At 43.7% G+C, this 22,999-nt stretch overlaps 1 protein-coding gene across 3 annotated transcripts in view; it reads right to left on the bottom strand.

The window, feature by feature from the left end:
* Positions 1-22,999, bottom strand: part of HHAT (hedgehog acyltransferase) — a gene marked incomplete at both ends in the record, with an annotated part of 350,098 nt that overhangs the window by 263,852 nt on the left and 63,247 nt on the right. The window contains 3 exons of one of the 3 annotated variants that reach the window (XM_082832662.1): positions 8,479-8,650; positions 17,820-18,035; positions 20,967-21,161. In XM_082832662.1, the coding sequence (XP_082688788.1) occupies positions 8,479-8,650; positions 17,820-18,035; positions 20,967-21,161 (583 nt within the window). The remainder of the gene's footprint in view (positions 1-8,478; positions 8,651-17,819; positions 18,036-20,966; positions 21,162-22,999) is intronic. The other 2 variants (XM_082832660.1, XM_082832661.1) reach the window with 2 other exon arrangements.

The following is a 22,999-nucleotide window of genomic DNA, read 5'->3' as shown; positions in this document are numbered from 1 at the left end:
CACAGAAGAAGGTAGAACCCTTTCATCAAGAGAATAAAAGCCTAACAGAATAAAAAAATAAAAGTATTTCTTCACTATATCAGAAGGAAATCAGAAATTGCAGACCAGGGCTCAAGGGCCTTTGTAAGCCTTACACTCCCTGATGCTTATTTTCTTTATCTCTCTGAACATCCCAAGAGGGATTAGCCCCCAAACCCTGAAGCTGGGGAAATCCTGTGCATAAAGAAAGGGGATGCTTGTCAGGCTCTACTCCAATCCCATGGCAGCCAGGAGGAAGGGAAACCCCGAGGAGAGACACAGGGGTGGCAGGTCTGTCACAAGAAAGTGAGAGGCAGGCCAGGCCATCTGAGCTTCCTTGACAGGGAGACAGAACACAACAGGCATTATCATTTAACACCATTAAAGCAGCATATTAGCTTCTGCCTCTATTTTCTCACTTCTGATTATTCTACTACCCTGGTTTATACTCCTTAAAAATGACCAAGTCAACTACAAAAAAAGTCAAACATGGCCAAAGTCAACAATGACTTTCAGAATGAAACACTCTCTTCAGTCCCCTCTTCCTTGGCCTCTCTTCAACCTCTGATAAATTGAGCCTCCCTTTCTTATTGAAACCTTCGCAAAACCATCTGCTTCCTCCTTCATTTGTTAATATTCCTTCTCACTTGTTGCTGGCTCTTCCTTTTCTGCCTGCCTCTGAAATGTTGGCATTCCTTCAAGTTCTATAGTTGGCCCTCCTTTATTCTCACTCCACACATTTTTCTAGGAAATCCCTGTACTCCCATGGACTCAACTATCACATATACGTGATGGCTTTCAAATGTCTGTCTGCATCCCCAGTCCCTCTCCTGAGCTCCAGTGCCATCTAACTGTAGCAGAGATGTCTCCACCTGGATGTTCAGTTTTAAGCATAACTTGTCAAAAACTGGACTCTTTATTCTTCCCTAAAACCTGCTCCCAGTCCTCCTATATTCCCTGCTCTTGGTGAATGGAAGTGTCAATCATCACCTAAACTCTAAATCAGAAGATTCCCTAGATCTTCCCTCTCTCATCTTCCCTGTCTCATCGGTGAGCAGAGCCTATTGACTGTACCTCCATCCCTCTCATCACTCCCTTCTTCTCCAACCTCCCTGCTTCACTCAAGTCTTCATCACCTTGCTCCTGACTGAGTCTAATGTTCCATCATGTAAAGCACTGTCTGGCTCTTTAATATTTGTTGAATAAAGACATGGACCTTTTTCTATTCAGATTTTCCTATTTCTAGTTTTACTCCACTCTGATTCATATTCTACACTGCAAGCAGAATATTTCTAAACCCCAAATCTAATCCTGTTTCCTCTCCCCTTAAATACTTTGTGGTTTTCACTCTTTGGGTATTTAAATTACTTAAACTATATAAATACGTCCATGGGTCCCTATCACCTGAAAGGTAGGACAAATCCTCCTTAGCATGCTCCAGAAGCTCTTCCTAATAAAAACCCTTCATGTCTTTCTGGCAGAATCTCTCACTATACCTTAGACTCCGCGTCCAGCTCTCCTTATAACTCACAGTTCTCTGAGTACAGCAGAGTAACCCATACCAAGCAGGACCTTTATTTAAGCTGCAGTCCAACCCCTCCCCCTCAGCCCTGTCCATATGTTCTTCTTAACAAGGACTGTCCTCCTTGTTAAGACAAACTACTTTACCAGAGCCTAATCTACTGGGATTTTATCAGAGCTTTACAAACTTGGGGGAAGGAAAATTCCCAACTCTAGTCTGCTATATAGCCTTCCACATGAATGGAAAAAAATACCCAACTCCGGTACCCCCTAGTCATCCTACCAAAGAGGATAGGGGGAAAAAAATCTGAGACTCATTTGTGAAGTTCACATCACAGGGGCATAGACTCACTGAAAGTCTGAGACCTAATCACAGAACTAAAGAACACTTCCCCTCTCCCAACACCTTATATACTAAAGTTCTTTTTACTCAGCACATCATGTCCGCCTTTCCAAAAAACATTACAAAGCATACTAAAAGGCAAAAAAACAAAACAAAAACACAGACAAAGCAGCAGAACCAGACCTAGATATGGCAGGGATGTAGGAATTATCGAATTGGGAATTTAGAACAACTATGATTAATATATGAAGAGTTTTAACGGAAAAGGTAGACAACATGCAGGAATAGATGGATAATGTAAGCAGAGAGATGGAAACGCTAAGAATCAAAGAAATGCTAGAGCTCAAAAACACTGAACAGAGATGAAGAAAGCCTTTGAAGAGCTTATCAGTAGACTGCATACAGCTGAGGGAAAAACCTCTGAGCTTGAGGATTTGTCAATAAAAACATCTAAACATGAAAAGCAAATAGAAAAAAGACTGAAGGAAAAAAAAACACAGAATGGAGTACCCAAGAACCGTGTGACAATTAGAAAAGGTGTAACATAAATGTAATGGGAATACCAGAAGGAGAAGAACAGAAGCAATATTTGAAGCAATAATGACTAAGAATTTCCCCAAATTAACATGAGACACCAAACCAAAGATCCAGGAGCTCAGGGAACACCAAGCAGGACAAATGCCCCCAAAACTGCACCTATGCGTATCATATTCAAACTTCAGAAAACCAAAGGCGAAGAAAAAACACTGAAAGAAGCAAGGTGGTGGAGGTGGGAAACATCTAACCTGTAGAGGAACAAAGACAAGAATTACCTGCCGCTTCTCCTAGAAACGTGCAAGCAAAGAGAGTAGAAGAAAACATTTAAAGTACTGACAGGAGAAAAAACAACCACCTAGAATGCTGTGGTCCTGTGAAAGTACCCTTCAAAAGTGAATGAGAAATAAAGCCCTCCTCAGACAAACAAAAATGGTGGAATTTGTTTCCAGTAGACTTGACTTGCAGGAAATGTTAAAAGAAATTCTTCAGAGAGAAGGAAAATGATATAGGTTAGAAACATGGATCTATATAGAGAAGGGAAGAGCTAATAAATGAAGGTAAAATAAAACCTTTGCTAATTCTTTTCCATTCTTGATCTAACAAATAACAGTTTGTTCAAAATCATAAAAGCAACAATGTATTTACCACTACAGTTTATATATAAGTAAAATGAACGATAGTAATTACACAAACGACGGGAGGGAGGAATTAGGAATATTTTATTATAAGGAACAATCAGGAATATTTTAAGGTACTTGCAGTACCTGTTAAGTGATATTGTGTTATCTGAAAATAGATTCGGAGTAGTTGTAAATGTATACTGCAAATTTTACGGCAACTACTAAGAAAGTTAAAAAAGAGGTATACTTGATATGCTAAGAAAATAAAGAAAATAGAATGATATAAAATGTTTAATTAAAAACAAAAAAGGCAAACAAAGAATGAAACATAAAAATAGGAACAAAAATCAAGGGCGATGAATAGAAAAGAGTAACGAACATGATAGATAATAATCCAATCATATCAATAATCACTTTAAACATCAATGGTCTAAATATATCCATTAAAAGATAGAGATTATCAGAGTGGATCAAAAACTAGGACCCGGGCTTCCCTGGTGGCGCAGTGGTTGAGAGTCTGCCTGCCGATGCAGGGGACACGGGTTCGTGCCCCGGTCCGGGAAGATCCCACATGCCGCAGAGCGGCTAGGCCCGTGAGCCATGGCCGCTGAGCCTGCGCGTCCGGAGCCTGTTGCTCCGCAACGGGAGAGGCTACGACAGTGAGAGGCCCGCGTACAGCAAAAAAAAAAAACAAAAAAAAAAAGGACCCAACCATATATTGCCTAAAAGAAACCCACTTTAAATATAAAGATACAGTTAAGTTAAAAGTAAAGGCATAGAGAAAGATATACCATACTAAGACTAATCAAAGCTGGGGTAGATATATTTCAGACACATCAGACCTCCAAGCAAGGAAAATTATCAGAGATAAAAAGGGGCATTACATAATGATAAAGGGGTCACTTCTCTAAAAAGACATAATAATATATAATACGTATGTGCATAATAACAGAGGGTCAAAATATGTGAGGCAAAAACTGATAGAAAAGCAAGGAGAAACAGATGAATCCAACTATTGTAATTAGAGATTTCACCACCCCTCTAACAGAAATGGACAGATTTATCAGGCAGAAAATCAGTAAGGACATGGTTGAACTCAACAGCACCATCCGTCAAGTGGATATAATTGACATCTATAGGCTATTTTATCCAACAACAGAACACACAGTCTTCTCAAGCTCACATGGAACATTCTCCAAGACAGACCACATTCTGGACCATATAACACACCTCAATAAATTTAAGAGAACAGAAATCATACAATGTCTGCTCTCAGATAATAATGGATAATAATCGAATTAAATTAGAAATCAACAATGTATAGCTAGGACATCTCAAAATACTTGGAGATTAAACAGGAAAAAAGACAACGATGTCCCCTCTCACCACTCCTTTTCAATATCATACTGGAAGTCTTAGCTAATTCAATAAAAGAAGAAGATGAAACAAAAAACATATATTTGGGAAGGAAAAAATTACTTTTCCTTGCAGATGACATGATTGTCTATGTAGAAAATCCCAAAGAAACAACAACAACAACAAAATCTCCTGGAATAAGAAATTGTAGCAAGGTTGTACAAAATAAGGTTAATATAGTAAAGTCAATCACCTTTCTATTTACCAGCAATAAACAAGTGGAATTTGAAACTAAAAACACAATACCATTTACATTAGTACTCCCCCCAAAAAAATTCAGGTATAAATATAAATATAACAAAATATGTGCAAGTTATATATGAGGAAAACTAAAAATGTCTGATGAAAGAAATCAGAGAAGAACTAAATAAATGGAAAGACAGCCATGTTCATGGATAGAAAGACTCAAGATAACAAGATATCAATTCTTCCATACTCCATCTATAGATTCAATGCAATCCAAATCAAAATCCTAGCAAGTTATTTAGTGGATATCGACAAACTGATTCTACAGTTTATATGGAGAGGCAAAAAGACCCAGAATAACCAGTACAACATTGGAGAAGAAGAAGAAAGTCAAAGGCCTGCCACTATCTGACTTCGAGACTTACTTTAAAGCTACATTAATCAAGACAGTGTGACACTGGTGAAAGAATAAACAAAAAGATCAATGGCACAAAACAGAGAGCCAAGAAATAGACTCATAAATGTAAATAAAGTCGACCAATCTTTGACAAAGGAGCAAAGGCAACATAATGGAGCAAAGACAGTCTTTTTAACAAATGGTGCTGGAAGAAATTCATGTCTAATTTCTTACACCCTTCACAAAAATGAACTCGAAATAGATCATAGACCTAAACATAAAACACACAACTCTAAAACTCTTAGAAGATGACACAGGAGAAAACCGAGGTGACCTTGGGGATGGTGGATTTTTTAGATACAACACCAAATGCACGATCCATGAAAGAAATAATTGATAAGCTGGATTTCATTAAAATTAAAAACTTCTGCTCTGTTAAAGGCACTGTCAAGAGAAAGAGAAGATAAGCCACAGACTGGGAGAAAATATTTGCGAAAGACACACCTGATAAAGGACTGTTATACTGGCAAGTATGTGCAGTAGCAGGCACTCATAACTTGCAGGTAAGGAAAAAAAAAAAAAAGCCAGCTTGAAAAATGTCAGTTTGAGAGTTTCTTACGAAAATAAACATTTTCTTACCATATAATCACTCCAAGGGAGTTGAAAACTTATGGCCACATAAAACTCTGCACGTGGGTATCTATAGCAAATTTATTCATAATTGCAAAACTTAGAATCAACTGAGATGTACTTCAGTAGACAAACAGATAAATGAACTGTGGAACATCCAGACAATGTAATATTATTCAGCACTAAAAACGAATGATCTATCAAACCATAAAAAGACATGGAGGAACCTTAGATGCATATCACTAAGTGAAATATGTCAATCTGAAAAAACTACATACCGTATGATTCCAACTATACAACAACATTCTGGAAAATGTAAAACTATGGAGATGGTAAAAAGATCAGTGGTTGCCAGGGATTAAAGGGGAGAGAGGGATGAAGAGAGCACAGAGAATTTTTAGGGCTGTGAAACTACTCTGTCTCATATTATAGGAGTGGATACACGTCATTACACATCCGTCAAAACCCACAGACTGTACAACACTGAGTAAATCCTAATATAAAGATGGACTTCGGGTGATAATGACGTGTCACTGTAGGTTTATCAATTGTAACAAATGTACCACACTGGTGGGAACGTTGATACTGGCGGAGGCTGTGCACGTGTGGGGCAGGGGATATATGGGAAATCTCTGTACTTTGCTCTCAGTTTTGCTATAAATCCAAAATCGCTCTAAAAATAAAGTCTATTTTTAAAAAAAAGATTTTATAAAAAGGGAATGATAAACCCAAAAGTCAGGTTATCTTTGTGGAGGGAGTGAAAGGAGGTGATGGGGTTATTATGGGTGCAAACAAAGGGCTTGTAGGATTCTGGTTAGCTCTTAAGCTGAGTGGTTGGTACCCAAATGGACCCCTAATGACTTTTCTTTGTCACTGGATTTACCACCCTTAGTGCTGACCTTAGGAGTAATAGCTGTCTGAGATAACTTTTCCTTTTTGTTTAAACCCCATTTTCAGTTTTGCTTTCCAGTTTTCACAGTTAAAATCACCCAAACGGATACAATCTCTTAATTTGGATGCAGTACAACTGGGCTATGATTTAGCATAAGCCATCACTTAATCCTATTTTGTTTGCCTAAGTGTATTATTAAAGCCTTGGATTATTAGTTACCCCCAAGTATGAAAAAAGATTTTGTCTGGGAAGAACAGACTGTCATTAAAACAACTCAGCATTTTTCCAGTCCTAAAAGGCATCTTCCTTGAAAACATTCTGATTCAGCATGTGTGATAACAAGGGCAATCAAGATTTTTTTTTTAAATCTATAAATCACCAAACAGATAAGGAGTCAGGCTATTACTCTTGCCCTCGGCAGGGAGCTTAATCTGGCCGGAAGATCGCTCATTTCCCATTGGAGCCACAGGCTGGAGGTCAGACCACGGGGCTGAATTTCAGTTCTTGAAAGGAGTGCAAAGAAATGAAAAGATTTCGTTCAGAAAGGAGCATGTTCTCTGATGTTTCGGCCAGAGGAATAAAGAATGATAGCATCTCCACAGAAAAGTCTTATACTGGAGACTGTGTCCTGCTAAGGAAATAAGACCTCCAGCCCACCTACCTGCAGACAGAAAGAAATGGGCAAACAAGAAAAAGGGGCCAACAGAGGGGCCTACATAAGAACACACCATTAATTCTATCTATCAGACATTTTACGAGGTAAGCCCTTCACCTTCATGGTTTCACTTAATCCTCCAAACAACCCTGCAAAGGTGAGTCTGCTCATTTGACAGGTGAACGTGCAGACAGTTGTAGCAAGCTGCCAAAGGTTGCCCACTAGCGACTGGTGGAGCCGAGGTTCAAGCCTATGTCTGGCTGTGAATGGATAAAGAAGATGTACTACATATAGACAACGGAATATTACTCAGCCATAAAAAGGAATGAAATAATGCCATTCGCACCAACATGGATGGACCTAGATTTTATCATACTACGTGAAGTAAGCCAAACAGAGAAAGACAAATATCATATGCTATCACTTATATGTGAAATCTAAAAAAATGATATGAATGAACTTATTTACAAGACAGAAATAGACCCACAGACATAGAAAACAAACTTATGGTTACCAAAGGGGAAAGCTGGGGGTGGGGGGAGGGATAAATTAGGAGTTTGGGATTAACAGATACACACTACTATATATAAAACAGATAACCAACAAGGTTCTACTGTATAGCACATGGAACTATACTCAGTATTTTGTAATAACCTATAAGGGAAGAGAATCTGAAAAAGAATATATATATATATATCTATCTATATATATATACATACACACATATGCATATATGTGTGTATGTATAAATATATACACATATATGTATATATAACTGAATCACTTGCTGTACACCTGAAACTAACACAACATTGTAAATCAACTACACTTCAATAAAAAAAAAAAACCTGTATCTGTCTGACTCTAAAGCTCATGCTCTTTGCTTTATATCATACAGGAAAACAACAAGGATTACTGCAGAACTCGGTCTTAAAGCATTACCTCTTAGCAGGGGCTACAAGGCTACACCCAGCAGCTCTTGCCTTCTCCTGTCAAGTGCAATGCTGGCCGTACCAGGAAGATGCGGACCCAGCTGAACTTAGCAGGATTCCATTAGGAAGGGGGATTGCTACCGTCCTTGGTTCCAAGACCACCAAGCCTGACCCTCACCTCTGTCAGCACCTCACACATGCGTCACCTCGGCCACAAGAGGAACAAGGTGAAAAAAAAGGAGGGTTTGCTCAAGGCAACTACACCCCTGTCTGCCCCCCGTCCAGCTTCGCCGTGAAGCTACCTCTCTCGATGCCTGATTTCCACCATTACCTAAGGTCCAACATGAGACGGCCCTCAGGAGGGAGGTGCTGCTGTAGATGGCGTGCATGTACATAAGATGAACCATCAGCTCCGCCAGCCACCAACAGGAGAGGAGGCGGCCCAGCCCCCGGGCAAGGGTGGGAAGGCCGGCCTTGGGCGAGCCCTGCTCCTGCTGCTGCATCTAAAGTAGAAACAGAAGAAGTCATTAGATGGCAACTCCATTTTTTTTTTTTTTAAGAAGATGTTGGGGGTAGGAGTTTATTAATTTATTTATTTATTTTGGCTGTGTTGGGTCTTCGTTTCTGTGCGAGGGCTTTCTCTAGTTGGGGCGAGCGGGGGCCGCTCTTCATCGTGGTGCGCGGGCCTCTCACTGTCGTGGCCTCTCTCGTTGCGGAGCACAGGCTCCAGACGCGCAGGCTCAGTAGCTGTGGCTCACGGGCCTAGTCGGTCCGCGGCATGTGGGATCCTCCCGGACCGGGGCTCAAACCCGTGTCCCCTGCATCGGCAGGCAGATTCTCAACCACTGCGCCACCAGGGAAGCCTCACCTCCATTCTTAAAACCTTTCAGAGTCCCCTAGACAACGTTTTTATAAATTTTCATTTTCGCTGTATCTTCTAAGGGAGGGCTGGTTTAGTTTGCCTCGGGAACACTCGGCATTCTCGGGTAAAAAAAAATATGTCCGACAAATACCATATGATATCACATATGTGTGGAATCTAAAAATTATGATACAAATGAACTTATTTACAAAATAGAAATAGACCCACAGACATAGAAAGCAAACTTACGGTGACCAAAGGGAAAAGGGAGTAGGGATAAATTGGGAGTTTGGGATTAACAGATACACACTACTATATATAAAATAGATAACCAACAAGGACCTACGGTAGACACAGTAATATATTACAAGATGTTCAATATCTTGTAATAACCTATAATGGAAAAGAACCTAAAGAAGAATAGATAGATAGATAACTGAATCACTTTGTTGTACAACTGAAACTAACAGAACATTGTAAATCAACTATATTTCAATAAAAAAAAATTTTTTTAAGTCATGTCCAAGCTAGAAAACTCTGTCCAAGAGCAAGAAAAGGGCGGAGGCCACAAGCTAGCCCAGTGCTGAGAACCAAGAAGGGGTTCCGCATCCCTTCACCCCAGCGGCAGCCCTACCAAAACCCAGGATGGAGGGCAGTTCCTGATGTGTCCTAGACAAACACAGAAGAACAAGAAAGTGCGTATACGTTTTCCGGATCTTACACTGACACGATTTTATTAGACTGAAGGCTGCCTGGAAATGCAGAGGTGAAGTGATGGCCTTAATTAGGAAGTTGTATCTGTACACATTAGCTGGCAGAGGCTATGGACCTGGTTCAGCAAGGGCTTGACAATTAGGGCTCCAGACACTACATGAACAGGAGAGGCCCATCCCTAGGGGAAGGTGATCCTGACACGCTTCTTTAACTTCTCCTCTCCTCTAACCATCAAGGCGCAGTGGGTCCCACGGCAGCCAGGAGGGGCGGCAGGCACTGCCCTTAGAGGTGATGGGCTATCTACACGCCAAGGAGTTAATTTCTATTCCATTCTTGAGCATCTATTCTACCACGGTCTCAAACGGTCCTCTTACAACAAGAAACCAGACCAAGAAATTCTGGCTGGCGCAGTGAAACTGCCTAAATGGCTTTCCCCCTTTTGCCATCTGCTTGGTTAGCTACGTCCAGGAAAGCTGTTGTTTAAAATTTTTTAATGTAAGTTGATCAAATTAACAGGAATTTCCTTTCATTTTCTTCAGTTCACCTCAGAAAGATTTTTTTTTTTTTTTTTGTGGTATGCAGGCCTCTCACTGTTGTGGCCTCTCCTGTTGCGGAGCACAGGCTCCGAACGCACAGGCTCAGCGGCCACAGCTCACGGGCCCAGCCGCTCCGCGGCATGTGGGATCTTCCTGGACCGGGGCACGAACCCATGTCCCCTGCATCGGCAGGCAGACTCTCAACCACTGCGCCACCAGGGAAGCCCAGAAAGATATTTATTAGGAAACAAAAGTAACTGCTTTGAAGGATCCACCCAGCCAAGTTTGACAGGGGAAGCGCTAGCTGGGAAGGTTATCCAGGAAGGAAGGTGGGGCACAGATGGGTTTGCAGTCTTGCAGGGATCACAGCTCACTGCAATTATAGCCGCAGCACAGCGACCCAATGCAGACCCCTTTCCCTCTCTAGGCATAACTGAGGGTGGTTTTCATATGAATCCTTACGTCAAGCGTGCATGCTACAAAGTCTGGAGCAGAGCATCGACAAGCCAGTGGATGGAGAAATCCTCAGTGAGAGACCCCCTACCTGCCCGATCCCTCGTGTCTGCATTATATAATTGAGAAGAAAAAGGAAATAACCCAAACTTCCAACAGTATGGGCTTGGGGTTTGGTTAAATGCATGAGTGAGTGCGCCTCAATCTTACGTAGCCGTGCAAACTACTTTTTGATATAAATGTGCATAAAGAAAGAAAGGCTGGAGACACAGACACCAAAATGGCAGCAGTGATGGTAATCTTTGGATAGTAAGATTCTTGTTATTTTTTAACAATTATTATTTTTGTAATCAGGGCAAAAAGTAATGTAACTTTACGATATCGTGAAGACTTTGGTCCTCTCTGTTAAAGAGGCAAGCCCTCTGTTTCTGCAGCCTTCTTGTAAAAAATGCCGACTCTCAGGACCTCCCCAGGGGAGCCCAGCAACCTCTCTATGAACAAGCAAGCCTGTCTCTCTCTTGTGCTACCCATCTTTATTTCTCCTAACCTTCCCACCTCACTCGGAGACTTTCTTAGTTACACGCTGAGTTGCCCTTTGTTCATTCTCAACCCTTTTTCAGCTCTCTAAAGCAAACTCATTTTGACCAAATGACCATCAGCAAATGAAGACACAATTACGAATACAGTGTCCATTAGTCTGTGGAGGCTAGAACAGTTCACACCAAGGCAACTGGGGAAGCTAAGACATGAAGAGGCACCTAAAACCATTCCGGGCCAACAGAAGGGGCCTTTCTTGGTGCCAGACTCTTGGAGGAAAGCAGATTCCCTGAATGAATGTGATAACGACCTCAAAAGCAGTGCTGACAAAAGACAATCTTTGCACAACTGTCTCCAGTGTTCCCAAATAAGCAACTATGCACATGGCCTGCCGGCCCCTGAGCAGGTGCCTAACCCCAAGCTCAGGTCCCCTGAAGACCAGAACTGCACCCGAGGCCTTGGAGCACCACTGGGTGTGCAGCCCCGTCCCAGGGAGAGGAGAAGCATCTAGACAGGAGGGAAGCCACTGTGAGATCAGAACAACAGCCACGCCGGGCCATCAGGAAAATAAGTCTGTCCGATCACCTCCAGCTCCAGGCGACCACATCTCAAGGTCAGTCCAGAGGCCCTCCTTTCCTTCCCCAAACAATGCACGGTCTAAAAAGACACGAGTATCTGTAATTAAGAAGAAACATGAGGTGCATTTTGTGACTGACTGGCCTCCCAATAATGACTTCCCTACTTTCCCCAGGGCCAAACTCGCTCTCCAGGTTTAAAAAGGCATACTTATGGGCTTCCCTGGTGGCGCAGTGGTTGGGAGTCCGCCTGCCGACGCAGGGGACACGGGTTCGTGCCCCGGTCCAGGAGGATCCCACATACCGCGGAGCGGCTGGGCCGTGAGCCATGGCCGCTGAGCCTGCGCATCCGGAGCCTGCGCTCCGCAACGGGAGAGGCCACAACAGTGAGAGGCCCGCGTACCGAAAAAATAAAATAAAATAAAAATAGAAAGGCATACTTATGTGTCACCACTGGACCAGAAGGGCTGGACTTATCTCTACAACGCTCCCTTTTTGATGCTGGATGCCTTCCCATCCAGAGTAAGAGAAACGTCTATTCCTTAATTGCACAAGTAAACAGAGCAGAGGGAAAACAATCCAATTTTTCATTCTATTCGCTTTTACTTAAAAACATGGTTATTAGTCTTTCTTCAGAGTTGTGCTGTTATTACAGCCCATTTATATTTGTCCCTTGTCAATTCAGCAGCGGGAAAAGACACACCACACACAGCTCACCTAACGAGCAGGGTTGCTCACTGTTCAACCTCTGCACGCAAAGCGTTTCACTTGAGGTATTTCAAACCGAGGGGAGTGCCAATCTTAAGACCACGGGAAACTGCCGTCAATGGGAATTTTTAGTTAAGGCTCCACTAAAAAATACACCTTAACTCATCTGCGAAGCGCATTTTAAAACACGTTGTATTTTAAAACCTCATTTCATGCAAATTGCATAAAAAGGAATATCGAAGCCCTTCCAAGATATTCTAATGATTAAAGATGACAGTGCTCAAAGATGAAAGGTTCTTTTCTTTCCCATATGAATAATACCCATGTTGGAGAGCAGCAAACAGAAGCCTTCCCCAGAGGCAACTGTTCAACTGAGTTACCTCTGCTCCAACCTCCACGCTTGGGTCAAGGGCACTGTAGCCCGCGTCTTGTTCCTTTGTAACACGGGAGCTTCTCTCCAGCCCAGGGTCATAGACCGTACCCCTACTCCCAGGAAATCATTCCCTAATCAGACCCTCACTGCCCCTCCCCAGCATCCGGACCAAGGCCAGTAGTACCGAGTGGTCTCTGGCAGAACAGCAAGTAGGGCCTGCAGTTGGTGTAGCTGTCACAGGACTGGGACCCGGTCTGGCCAGCTTGAGCCTCCAGACCCGCACGTCCACTAGGCCACACTGCTTCCTCCCTCTAACTCCTGTGCGGCTCCCCGAGCTGGCGACAAGGCTCTGTCTGGTCTTCGTCCCTCCCACCCCAACGCGCATTGCGTTAGCCTGTCCTTGCCTCCGTGTTACCGTCTGTGAAGTGGGAGTAACAACAGTGCCTCTCTCCTGGGGTTGTTGCCAGGATGAAAGGCATCAGAACATGGAAAGCCTGGTTAGGAGTAAGTGCTCGGTTAGGGTTACTTCTCACAGTTAGCACCATTCCAGATGCGCCCTAGAACCAGAGCCCACCCCATACCCTGAGTGGTTTGTCTGGGACGCCGACTGCCAGGCCTGGTCCTTCAGGGGCTGGGCCCGCCCCTGCACCTGCAGCCACTGCCTGCATCTGTCTTCCGCTGGCCTCCTCGAGATCAAGGATGGTCCCTGCCCAGAATCCTGCCCAGAATGGCCCCTGCTGCTGCCCTCACCCATCAGCCTGGACACCCAGGGCCTCAGTTCTAGCATGAACTTATGTTAGTTCTCACCCTCGGGAGCTTCCCTGGGTGAAATCTGCAACTGGCCCCTTGTACACAGAGGGCGAGGAGAGACCAAAGAAAAACAGCCAGACCATTCCGGGTTGGCAGGTGGCAGGTTTACTAAGCAAGGGAGCTTACAGATGAGCCTTGTCTTGGGCGCTGAAAGGCAAGTACATCTCTGCATCCACTGGCCAGAATTTTAAAGTTTAAATAGAGGCCTTACCTGGGTTTAGTCACATAGTCAGTTCAGATGGTCTCAACAACACCTTCCTCTTTCAAGGTCAAGGCTATGTCCCTGAAATGGCTCCTAGTGTGGGAATGGCAGGCAGAACGTATATTCCAAGGGCAGGGGAGGGGTGAACAGCCTCCAACAGCCCAGGTCCAGACTGCAGGTCAACCAGTGGTCACATCCTTTCAATGCCCTCCTCCAACAACTTACCCTAGAAATGCCCCTGCTTTGGGATAACAATAACAACAATAATAGTAATAGTTAACACCTCATAGTGTTACATGTCAAGCCCCACTATCTATACAAAATCGTTTAATCCTTATGACAACCCTGTGAGTGAGGTATTATTACTTTTCCCATTTCATTGATAAGGAAACTGAGTCACAACTAAGGTGAGTAACTCACCAAAAGCTCTCAAGCCAAAGCAGAGCAGGGATTCAAACCCTGTAACAATAGGACTGGGCGCAAGAGTCTTTGCTCTTAACCACCAACCTAGTTCCCTATTTGAGCACTGGCTCTTCCCCTTGGGGCAGGAACACAGCCCTCAGCAAGGAAAACCCCCTGGTCCTCCCACACCCAGGCTCACCATCCCCCCCATATCAGCTCCTCCCTCACTGCATGATTCAACCTGCTCAGAGTTAAGATGTAGTGGCCCCAGGCTCCCAGCTCAGCAAATAAACAGCATTTCCTGCCTTTCCCTAGACCTCCCCGACCCTGTCCCCCGACCTCACCCCCGGCTCCGTATCTGAGTTCCATAGAACCCTGGGAGGAAAATAAACGGGGCCCATATTCCTGAAACTCCAAATGCCATCAGAGATGGCCTTCAAGTTAAGGCACTGAGGCCTGTTGACAGGCACATTTTCCCCTGTTCATGATTGATGTGTACACATTTCACATGCCATACATTACAGAGGCACCTCTTCTATACTTGACTCATCTTGGACATGTAAATTTACACACTAAAAAAAAAAAAAAAAAAAAAAAACTGGGTGAAAGAGAACATTCTCCCAGGGTGGGCCTAGTACTGTAAATTTACGGACTGTGGTTTGCCCAGCTGGGTTCGTCTCCACGGTGAGGCTCTGCTGCCCCCTGGTGGCAAGCCTCTCCCTGCTCTTTAGAGTTTGTGAGTGTTGACCTGAGAAGCTAAGAGCCAAAATTTCAATACTACCATTTCCTATTAACATTTATTCATTCACACAAGCACTCGTTCAGAGCAAACCTTACTTACAAGCTCTTCCAGTTGGCTTTCTTCTGCCCCCTCCCGGCTTCTCTGAAGGAGCCCTTTCACTACTAGATTAGCTCCCAAGTTTAACTGCTCTCCTTTTAGACCCATTTTTCTCACACGAGGTCACCCCCAGCAACTGCAGAAACCACCTGGCTTGTTTTTATTGCCCTGTAGCTTATTAAACATTTTGCCTTTTCTAGACTGACTTTTCTATGAATCTTCTCAGACCACAGAGAAAGGTTTCAACTTGCCTTTTTGAGTTCCCTGCTTTCGGCAATTGCTACCACTTTGAAAGGGGTAAAAAAAAACAGAGAGAGGGGACATAGATGGTACCTGGAGTCTCCAGACCTGACTCCCTACAGGGAGAAACCCCTTCATTTCCCCAGGCTGAAACTCAAAAACAAGAGCCTTTGGCTAAGGATGTAGGTGAGCGATAATCTCAAAGCTCGCCTCTGTGTAACATATTCAGGACCCTGAGACCCGCCTCTCATATTCCCTCAAGACCCTACAGGGTACAATCAGAAAGGAGGAGACAGACGAGAACTAAGAAGAATGATGATTTGCCTAACAGCAAAGTACAGATCCCATAGGGCTAAGCTCCTTAATGGATAAGAGGCAGTTAGGAAAATAATTTGTTTCCTCTTTTTTTATATATATAAATTTATTTATTTTATTTTTGGCTGCATTGGGTCTTGGTTGCTGTGCACCGGCTTCCTCTAGTTGCGGCGAGCGGGGCCTACTCTTCATTGCGGTGTGCGGGCTTCTCATTGCGGTGGCTTCTCTTGTTGCGGAGCACAAGCGCTAGGCGCACAGGCTTCAGTAGTTGTGGTGCACGGGCTCAGTAGTCATGGCGCACGGGCTTAGTTGCTCCACGGCATGTGGGATCTTCCTGGACCAGGGGTCGAACCCGTGTCCCCTGCACTGGCAGGCGGATTCTTAACCACTGCACCACCAGGGAAGTCCCAATTTGCTTCCTCTTAATGGGTTTAGTCTATGTTTCTCTGAGAATTATCTGTCTTCAAGGGAGGGGTGGGGGTGTGCTTGTGGATGTTTAGTCCAAAAGTTATTGACTGCAACGTTAGAATTTAAAACTTACAGTGGCAAGGAGCTTGTAAAGGAGACAAAATTCGGAGAACCTGAACCCACCCTACCCGGGTCTACCCCACCCTCACCCAACCCCCTGCTCTTCTAAGAACTTCGGATAGTGGTTCTCTACCTCTAACAGCATCAGGACCACGCTGCTGGGCCCTGCCCCCGGGTTCCTGATTCATTAGGTCTGGGGAGGGGCCTGAGAATGTGCATTTCTGACAACTTCCCAGGTGATACTGTAGCTGCTGGTCCAGGGACCACACTTGGAGAATCACTGAGTTAGGAGATCAGCTGCCATCACTAAACCACCTCTTTCTTTTACACAATTTTAACCATGATTTTCAAACACAGATTTCAAATTCCTTCACGGCAAAAGAGCGATCCTAGATGACCCAAACTGAGGTATGAGAAACCAAGTACTAAACATACATCTGCCCAGAATATCAACTTCACTTAAAGATGTGCAGGGAGGAAAACATTCAATGATTTAACTGGTAATGTTTAAACATTAAGTTATTGTTATAATGCAGAAATATACTTCTGAGTACAATGTGCAACTCAGTGAAATGTTTAAGACGAAATAAGGGATTTCTAAGAACCCTCCTATTTGTGCAGGGGGCACCTTTCGGGTTGCCCTCCGAAAATGTCGAACACTGCTGCTGGCCCTGCTCTTCAAACTACGTGTCCAGGCCCCAGTGTGTGTGTACACATGTACATGTGTGTGCTTGCACATGTGTGCACTGTGTGTGCATACGTATTATTGTTCTCACCTCCATGGGGATTGTTTTGTTGGGGGGAGGGAGACAGGAACGTCCTTTGAGAAACACTGTTTTTCAGGAACATCAATTGATTACTCACACTTCAGGTGAATTAACTTAGTACACGTGTTCCACGAGGCTAGCTGTGGAATGAGGAAAAAAATCCGAACTAGGAGGAAAAGTGAGGTGGCAATGACGAAGGTGGCTTCCCATGAGCTTCAGACAAGGCTGCTGTCCAGACAAGGCTGCTGTCCAGAAGTAGGGAGGCGAGATCCTGGGCAGAAACAGGCACCCAGACCCGAAAGCACACCATTGCTCTCAAACCCTCTTCAACTCCACTCTGTTATCCCATCCAGGTCGCCCTGAACAATTCCCAGGCCACGGCAGAGCTATTTCATAAGCAGTTTGTGAAAATAAAAGGGCACCTAGTATTTGCCAAACAAGAGCTTAGCCAGTTCCTCCTTCCACTTTCCAAGTAATACCATGAGAAGCCAGTTTTCTTTCTCTGGGACGGCCCTGCAGGGGATGCCTACCCCCAAGTTCCTGGCTGTGCCCCGTTATTATTTCTGGCTGCCACAGTCCACAGAGAATCCGGGTGGGAGCTCCTACAACCAACAGGCACAAGAGATATGCTGACCTTTATTTTGAAGGCTTATTTCCCAGAAGTATTTCATTTATTATCAGAAATCATGACAACAATGTGTGTTCTTAAACTTGTGGGCACCCCTGTATGAGAAGACTCACGGATGACCACAGCAACAAAGACAGAAGCATCATCTGCAGAAACACCCATCCAATCCCCGAAAGGCTCTCACCTGTGCGATGAACTCCGGGAAGCTGAGGATGGGCCCGTTGTGGAAGACTGGGTAGTAGAAGACATAGGCCACCATCCAGGGAAAGGAGCAGAAGGTGCGCTCAGCCGGCGGCTGCTGCCAGCAGAGCTCCAGGCTGAAGCTGGTGTAGTACAGGCAGCGAACGGTCAGTGTGAACTGCAGCAAGTAGTACTCATTTTCCGTCTGGTACCACCCTCTCTGCAAAGTCACAAGGAGACAACAACCTTGAGTGGCAAGGAGGGATGTCATCCAGTCTCCCAGGAAGGAGATCTCTTCCACGGGCAGAGCAGCTGTCCCATCCAGGGAGTCGAGAACCACTGAACAGCAGGTAAACATCATCGATCATCAAAACAAGCAATTAATGAGGAACGGGCAGGAGACTGTCCCTAACATCAGCCATAAGCTTCGCATTAAGCCTGATGCAACACAGAGTGAAGGTTTTCCCAGATATGCATCTGTCAGATAACACCAGCGGATAGCATGGAGATCAGCTACATCCAGTGGGTACTCTAACAGCTCCTTCAACAACTCTGAAGACAACGACAGACTTATACAGGCAGACCTCAGGGTACTGCAGGTTCGGTTCCAGACCACCGCATTAAAGCGAACACTGCAATAAAATGAGTCACACAATTTTTTGCTTTCCCAGTGCACATAAAAGTTATGTTTACGCTATACTGTAGTCTAGTAAACTGTGCAACAGCATTATGTCTAAAAAGACAAAGAACATACCTTAATTTAAAAATACTTTATTGCTGAAAAACAGAAAAAATGCTGTTGATCATCTGACAACGCAGGGTTGCCACAAACCTTCAGTTTGTTAAAAAAAAAATGCAATATCTGCAAAGTGCAATAAAATGGGGTGTGTCTGTAAATGTCACATGGGATTTATGTGTTCAGTGTATCTTTCCTTTTGTTCTTCTATCATTAATTTGGCTCCACATGTAGTGGAAGACTATTTTCCAAATAAGCTTTAGAGAAACATCATCAAAAGAAATAGTCCCGGGGCTTCCCTGGTGGCGCAGTGGTTGAGAGTCCGCCTGGCGATGCAGGGGACGCGGGTTCGTGCCCCGGTCTGGGAAGATCCCACGTGCCGCGGAGCGGCTGGGCCCGTGAGCCATGGCCGCTGAGCCTGCGCGTCCAGAGCCTGTGCTCCGCAACGGGAGAGGCCACAACAGTGAGAGGCCCGCGTACCGCAAAAAAAAAAAAAAGAAAAGAAAAACAAGAAATAGTCCCTGCCCTCAATGTACCTAAATTCTCATACCGGAGATAGGTATGTAAAAGTATAATTACAACACAACATGAAAGAATAAAAAGCACGTACAAAATTAGGTACGGAACAAAAGACTAAAAGCAAATGTGGTAAAATCTTAATAGTGAGGGCATAAAATTATGGATCATTTTATAATCTTTATATTTTTCTATATTTTCCATATTTTCTATAATACATATGTATTGCTTTTTTAATGAGAAAATAGGTTATGGAAATAGATACAAGAAATAAAATTGGGACAAAGGAAAGAGTTGTTCACTTGATCCACGAGGGTCTTTTAAGGCTTTACACTGAAAAACTAAGTACCGAACAGAGTTTCTATTCCACGTCCAGGACTTCAGCAGCCACCAAGGAAAACCAAGAAAACTGCATGTGTGAAAGTATGGAAACCCAGGGCAACTAGTTTCTGGTCATTTGCTCGCTCCCCTTCAGCAATATTTTTCACACCACCAGCTTACATAACAAATGGAATACTTATTCACCACCAACACCCATAACTGATGCTAAGAGTGCCCAAATAAAGGATAATTACAACTGGAGACCATCTTTGAACGTTTGCCAGGTCCCCCAAAAGTTAGGTGTGAATTTGTTTTTATTTTTATCACAAATCTTTTTTTTTTTTTTTTTTTTTCGGTTCGCGGGCCTCTCACTGTTGTGGCCTGTCCCGTTGCGGAGCACAGGCTCTGGACCTGCAGGCTCAGCGGCCATGGCTCACGGGCCCAGCCGCTCCGCGACATGTGGGATCTTCCCGGACCGGGGCACGAACCCGTGTCCCCTGCATCGGCAGGCGGACTCTCAACCACTGCGCCACCAGGGAAGCCCCCACAAATCTATTTTTAAGCACACTTATTTAAGTGATCGCCTAGTTTAATCATTCTGGGAAGTTATGTATCTTTGTTAGGAGAGAGACGCTACCCTGCTTATTCTCTTAAGTCCAGGTTTTGAGACATGTGCTTGACGTATTCGCCCCAGTCCATTGGTAAGAGTGAAGAAAAATTAAGGCAGCCTAACAACAGCAAGAATTCTTGAATTTTCAAAATGCTACCATTTTTACAAAATTGCTTAACACGTATTATCTTGTTGGATCCTTAGAACAACTCCATGAGGAAGGCAGAGCAGCTATTACCTCCATTTTCCAAATGACGAAATTAAGACTCAGAGGTTAAACACCGCCTCCAGTTTCAAGAGGAGAAGAGACAGTGAATAGAAGAGACTAGAAAACCACTGGCTCATCCTTCCCGTCGCATTCTTTCCCATGACTGTGCAGATCCAGGGCTCACCAATTCTAAGTGCTATCACTTAAATCAACGAAAAGGTGAACGAATGAGTGAACAAATGAACAAAAATAAAGACACCATGGGAAGCCCAGTTCTACATGACTAAAGAAAGAATATCAAAAGCTTCCCAAGATGTTCTGTGCAAGGAAAATACCTCCCTTATCTGTTCAGGGACTATCGTGGGCTTCTGATGAGATAAAGAATGTGAGAGTTCCCTATAAACCGTGCAGCATTCTGCAGATGATTGTTTTATTAAATGCATAGGGGATTTTTTTTTTTGCATATTGCTTTTTTTTCCCCTTTGTTCCTGTGACATCTGGCACCATCCATGCCTGCCCAAACTGGGAGAAAAGGTACAAGGTCAGCGCTGGGCAACCTCCAAGGACTAAGGCATAGTCAGATACAAAAGACTGCAGAACGCAACACCAGGGTTCACATGCATCAACCCCCTGTGGCCACTAGAGGGAGCGCCACCACAGTTCTTCAATTGACTCTTGTCTGAAAACAAAGGCATCTACCTGGATAAAGGCACTGCCAAAGGGGCCTTCTCCTTCCCAATGGTAAAACGGAGACTCTTACCATAACTTCCTCCACATCTTGAAGCCTCAGTGTAGAGAGCAGGAAGAGAGAACAGAGCCATGACAGGAACAGCGACCGGAACTGGGCAACACAGAAGGAGATGGTGGTGTGAATAAGAACCATGGCTGTGCCTTGGGTCTCCAGCACACACCAGCAGGCCCACATCCCATAGGCTGTGAGGATCCAGGGTTTGTGCTGCAGACAGGGAGGGACCCAGTGAGAAAGACATGGGGGTGGGGGGAGGAAGAAAAAAGAGAAGGGTAAGTTAACAGGCATTGCTATTGAAGGTTCTACATAAAAGAGGGTAATGTCTTGTGACCCATTAACCAAACTGTTCTCACTGGCCTAGAGATTTAGTGTAACAGAGACAACGAGGATTCAGAGGGACTTTCCACATTAACCCCAGAGCGATGGCTGCCTAGCCCCAGGTCCCCAGAACTCCACCAGATCCGCCCAGAGAAAGGAGCCACTTTCCTGCCTTCAGCCAAAACCACCCAGACCACTGGATCCCACAACAATGAGATTTATGGCTGACTTTCAACAGACATTATGGGAACCTGAAGACAGTTAGAAAAGCTGCCAACCTGGCACACTAGCCCCTGCGTACACTGTTCTGCAAAACGAAGGTAAGATAAAATACTGGTGCAAACTTCTCGGGAGTCTTACTGAGAAAACTGGACCCTCTAAACCACAAAAGGCTTTCTAAAGTTTAAACCAGAGACTGACAAGGAAATCTCTAATTACATTTTTATTTCATTAGCATATTATTTACAGTCAAGTTTGTGTCACAGAAAAAGTATAGCTTACCTGTTTTCAGTGATAGTGAGGCCTTTGCATAATCAATCCAATTAATACATTTATTCCCATTTTAGGAGAGAATTTTTCTATTTCATTATCAAGTTTTATAGTTATTGACACTGAATAACTAAACAGATAAATTAACATGTCTTTGCTTTTACAATATACGCTTGGTCATATCTGGCTGGTAAATCCTTACTTAAAAAACCACAATAATGTTTTAACATTGTTTGAGAGGCAACATATCATAGTGGTGTAATTACTCAAGCTTTGAAGTCCAACTACCTAAAATAAATCCTGGTATCCCCATTAACTAGCTGTGTGACCCTCGGCAACTTACTTAATCTCTCTGTGCCTCGGGTTTCTCAGGTATAAAATTAGGATAGTAACAGTATCTACTTCATGAGGTTGTCATGAGGATTAACTAAGTTAATGCACGTAAAATGCTTACAATGGTGTCTGCATACACAGGAAGGACAAGGCAAATACTAGTTATTATTCCTATAGGAAAATATGATGTGGCTTTTTGGTGAGCATTCAAAAATAGGATTTCCAGGAATACACTGAGTTGAAAAGTAGGGGCTGCTTGAAATTAGGTCTTCCTGTGAAAACAAAAAGACTTCTTTAAAGGAAAGACAGATGTGGACTGCACACTGTAAATGCCGTCCTTCAGTGCTAACTCTCCCAAAATATTGCCTTAGTACAATTCCTTACCAAACTTACACTCCAGCCTAAGAGAGAACATTTTAAATGAGGGACTAGGTCAGCCGCTTTGAAGTTCCAAGAAAATCACAGAAATCTGCAGTTCATTTTTACTATTTTTCCATCCTACTACCCTCATTAAACAGCCACATAAATTTGCTTCAAACTTTCCCCCAAGCACTCACCTCTGGACAGAGTTCAATTATAAGGAAAAAGGTCACCAGAGACTATTTTAAGAAGTAGTTCTAATGAGTGAAAAAAAGGGAAGGGGTGTCTTTTTCAACTTGATCTGCAGCATTTACCACTTGGAGTCTCTTTCCATGTGTGCATGGCTACATACATATACACATAGCACAGCTACGTTTTTATTGAATGCTATTTGATCCATCTGGAAGAAGCCTGTTGGGATTCATTTGGGAACTTAACCACAGACTTAAGCTGCTTCAGCTTGAAAAAGCTGGAGGAACCTTCAGGAACTACTTAACAGTGCTGTGCAAACCCCATCTGCTCCAGAGATTCTCTGATGAATTTAC

The sequence above is a fragment of the Leucopleurus acutus genome (assembly GCF_964270905.1).
Source record: "Leucopleurus acutus genome assembly, chromosome: 2".
NCBI lineage: Eukaryota > Metazoa > Chordata > Mammalia > Artiodactyla > Delphinidae > Leucopleurus > Leucopleurus acutus.
The sequence above is the reverse complement of the archived record's forward strand: the minus strand, read 5'-3'. Positions and strand labels throughout refer to the sequence as shown.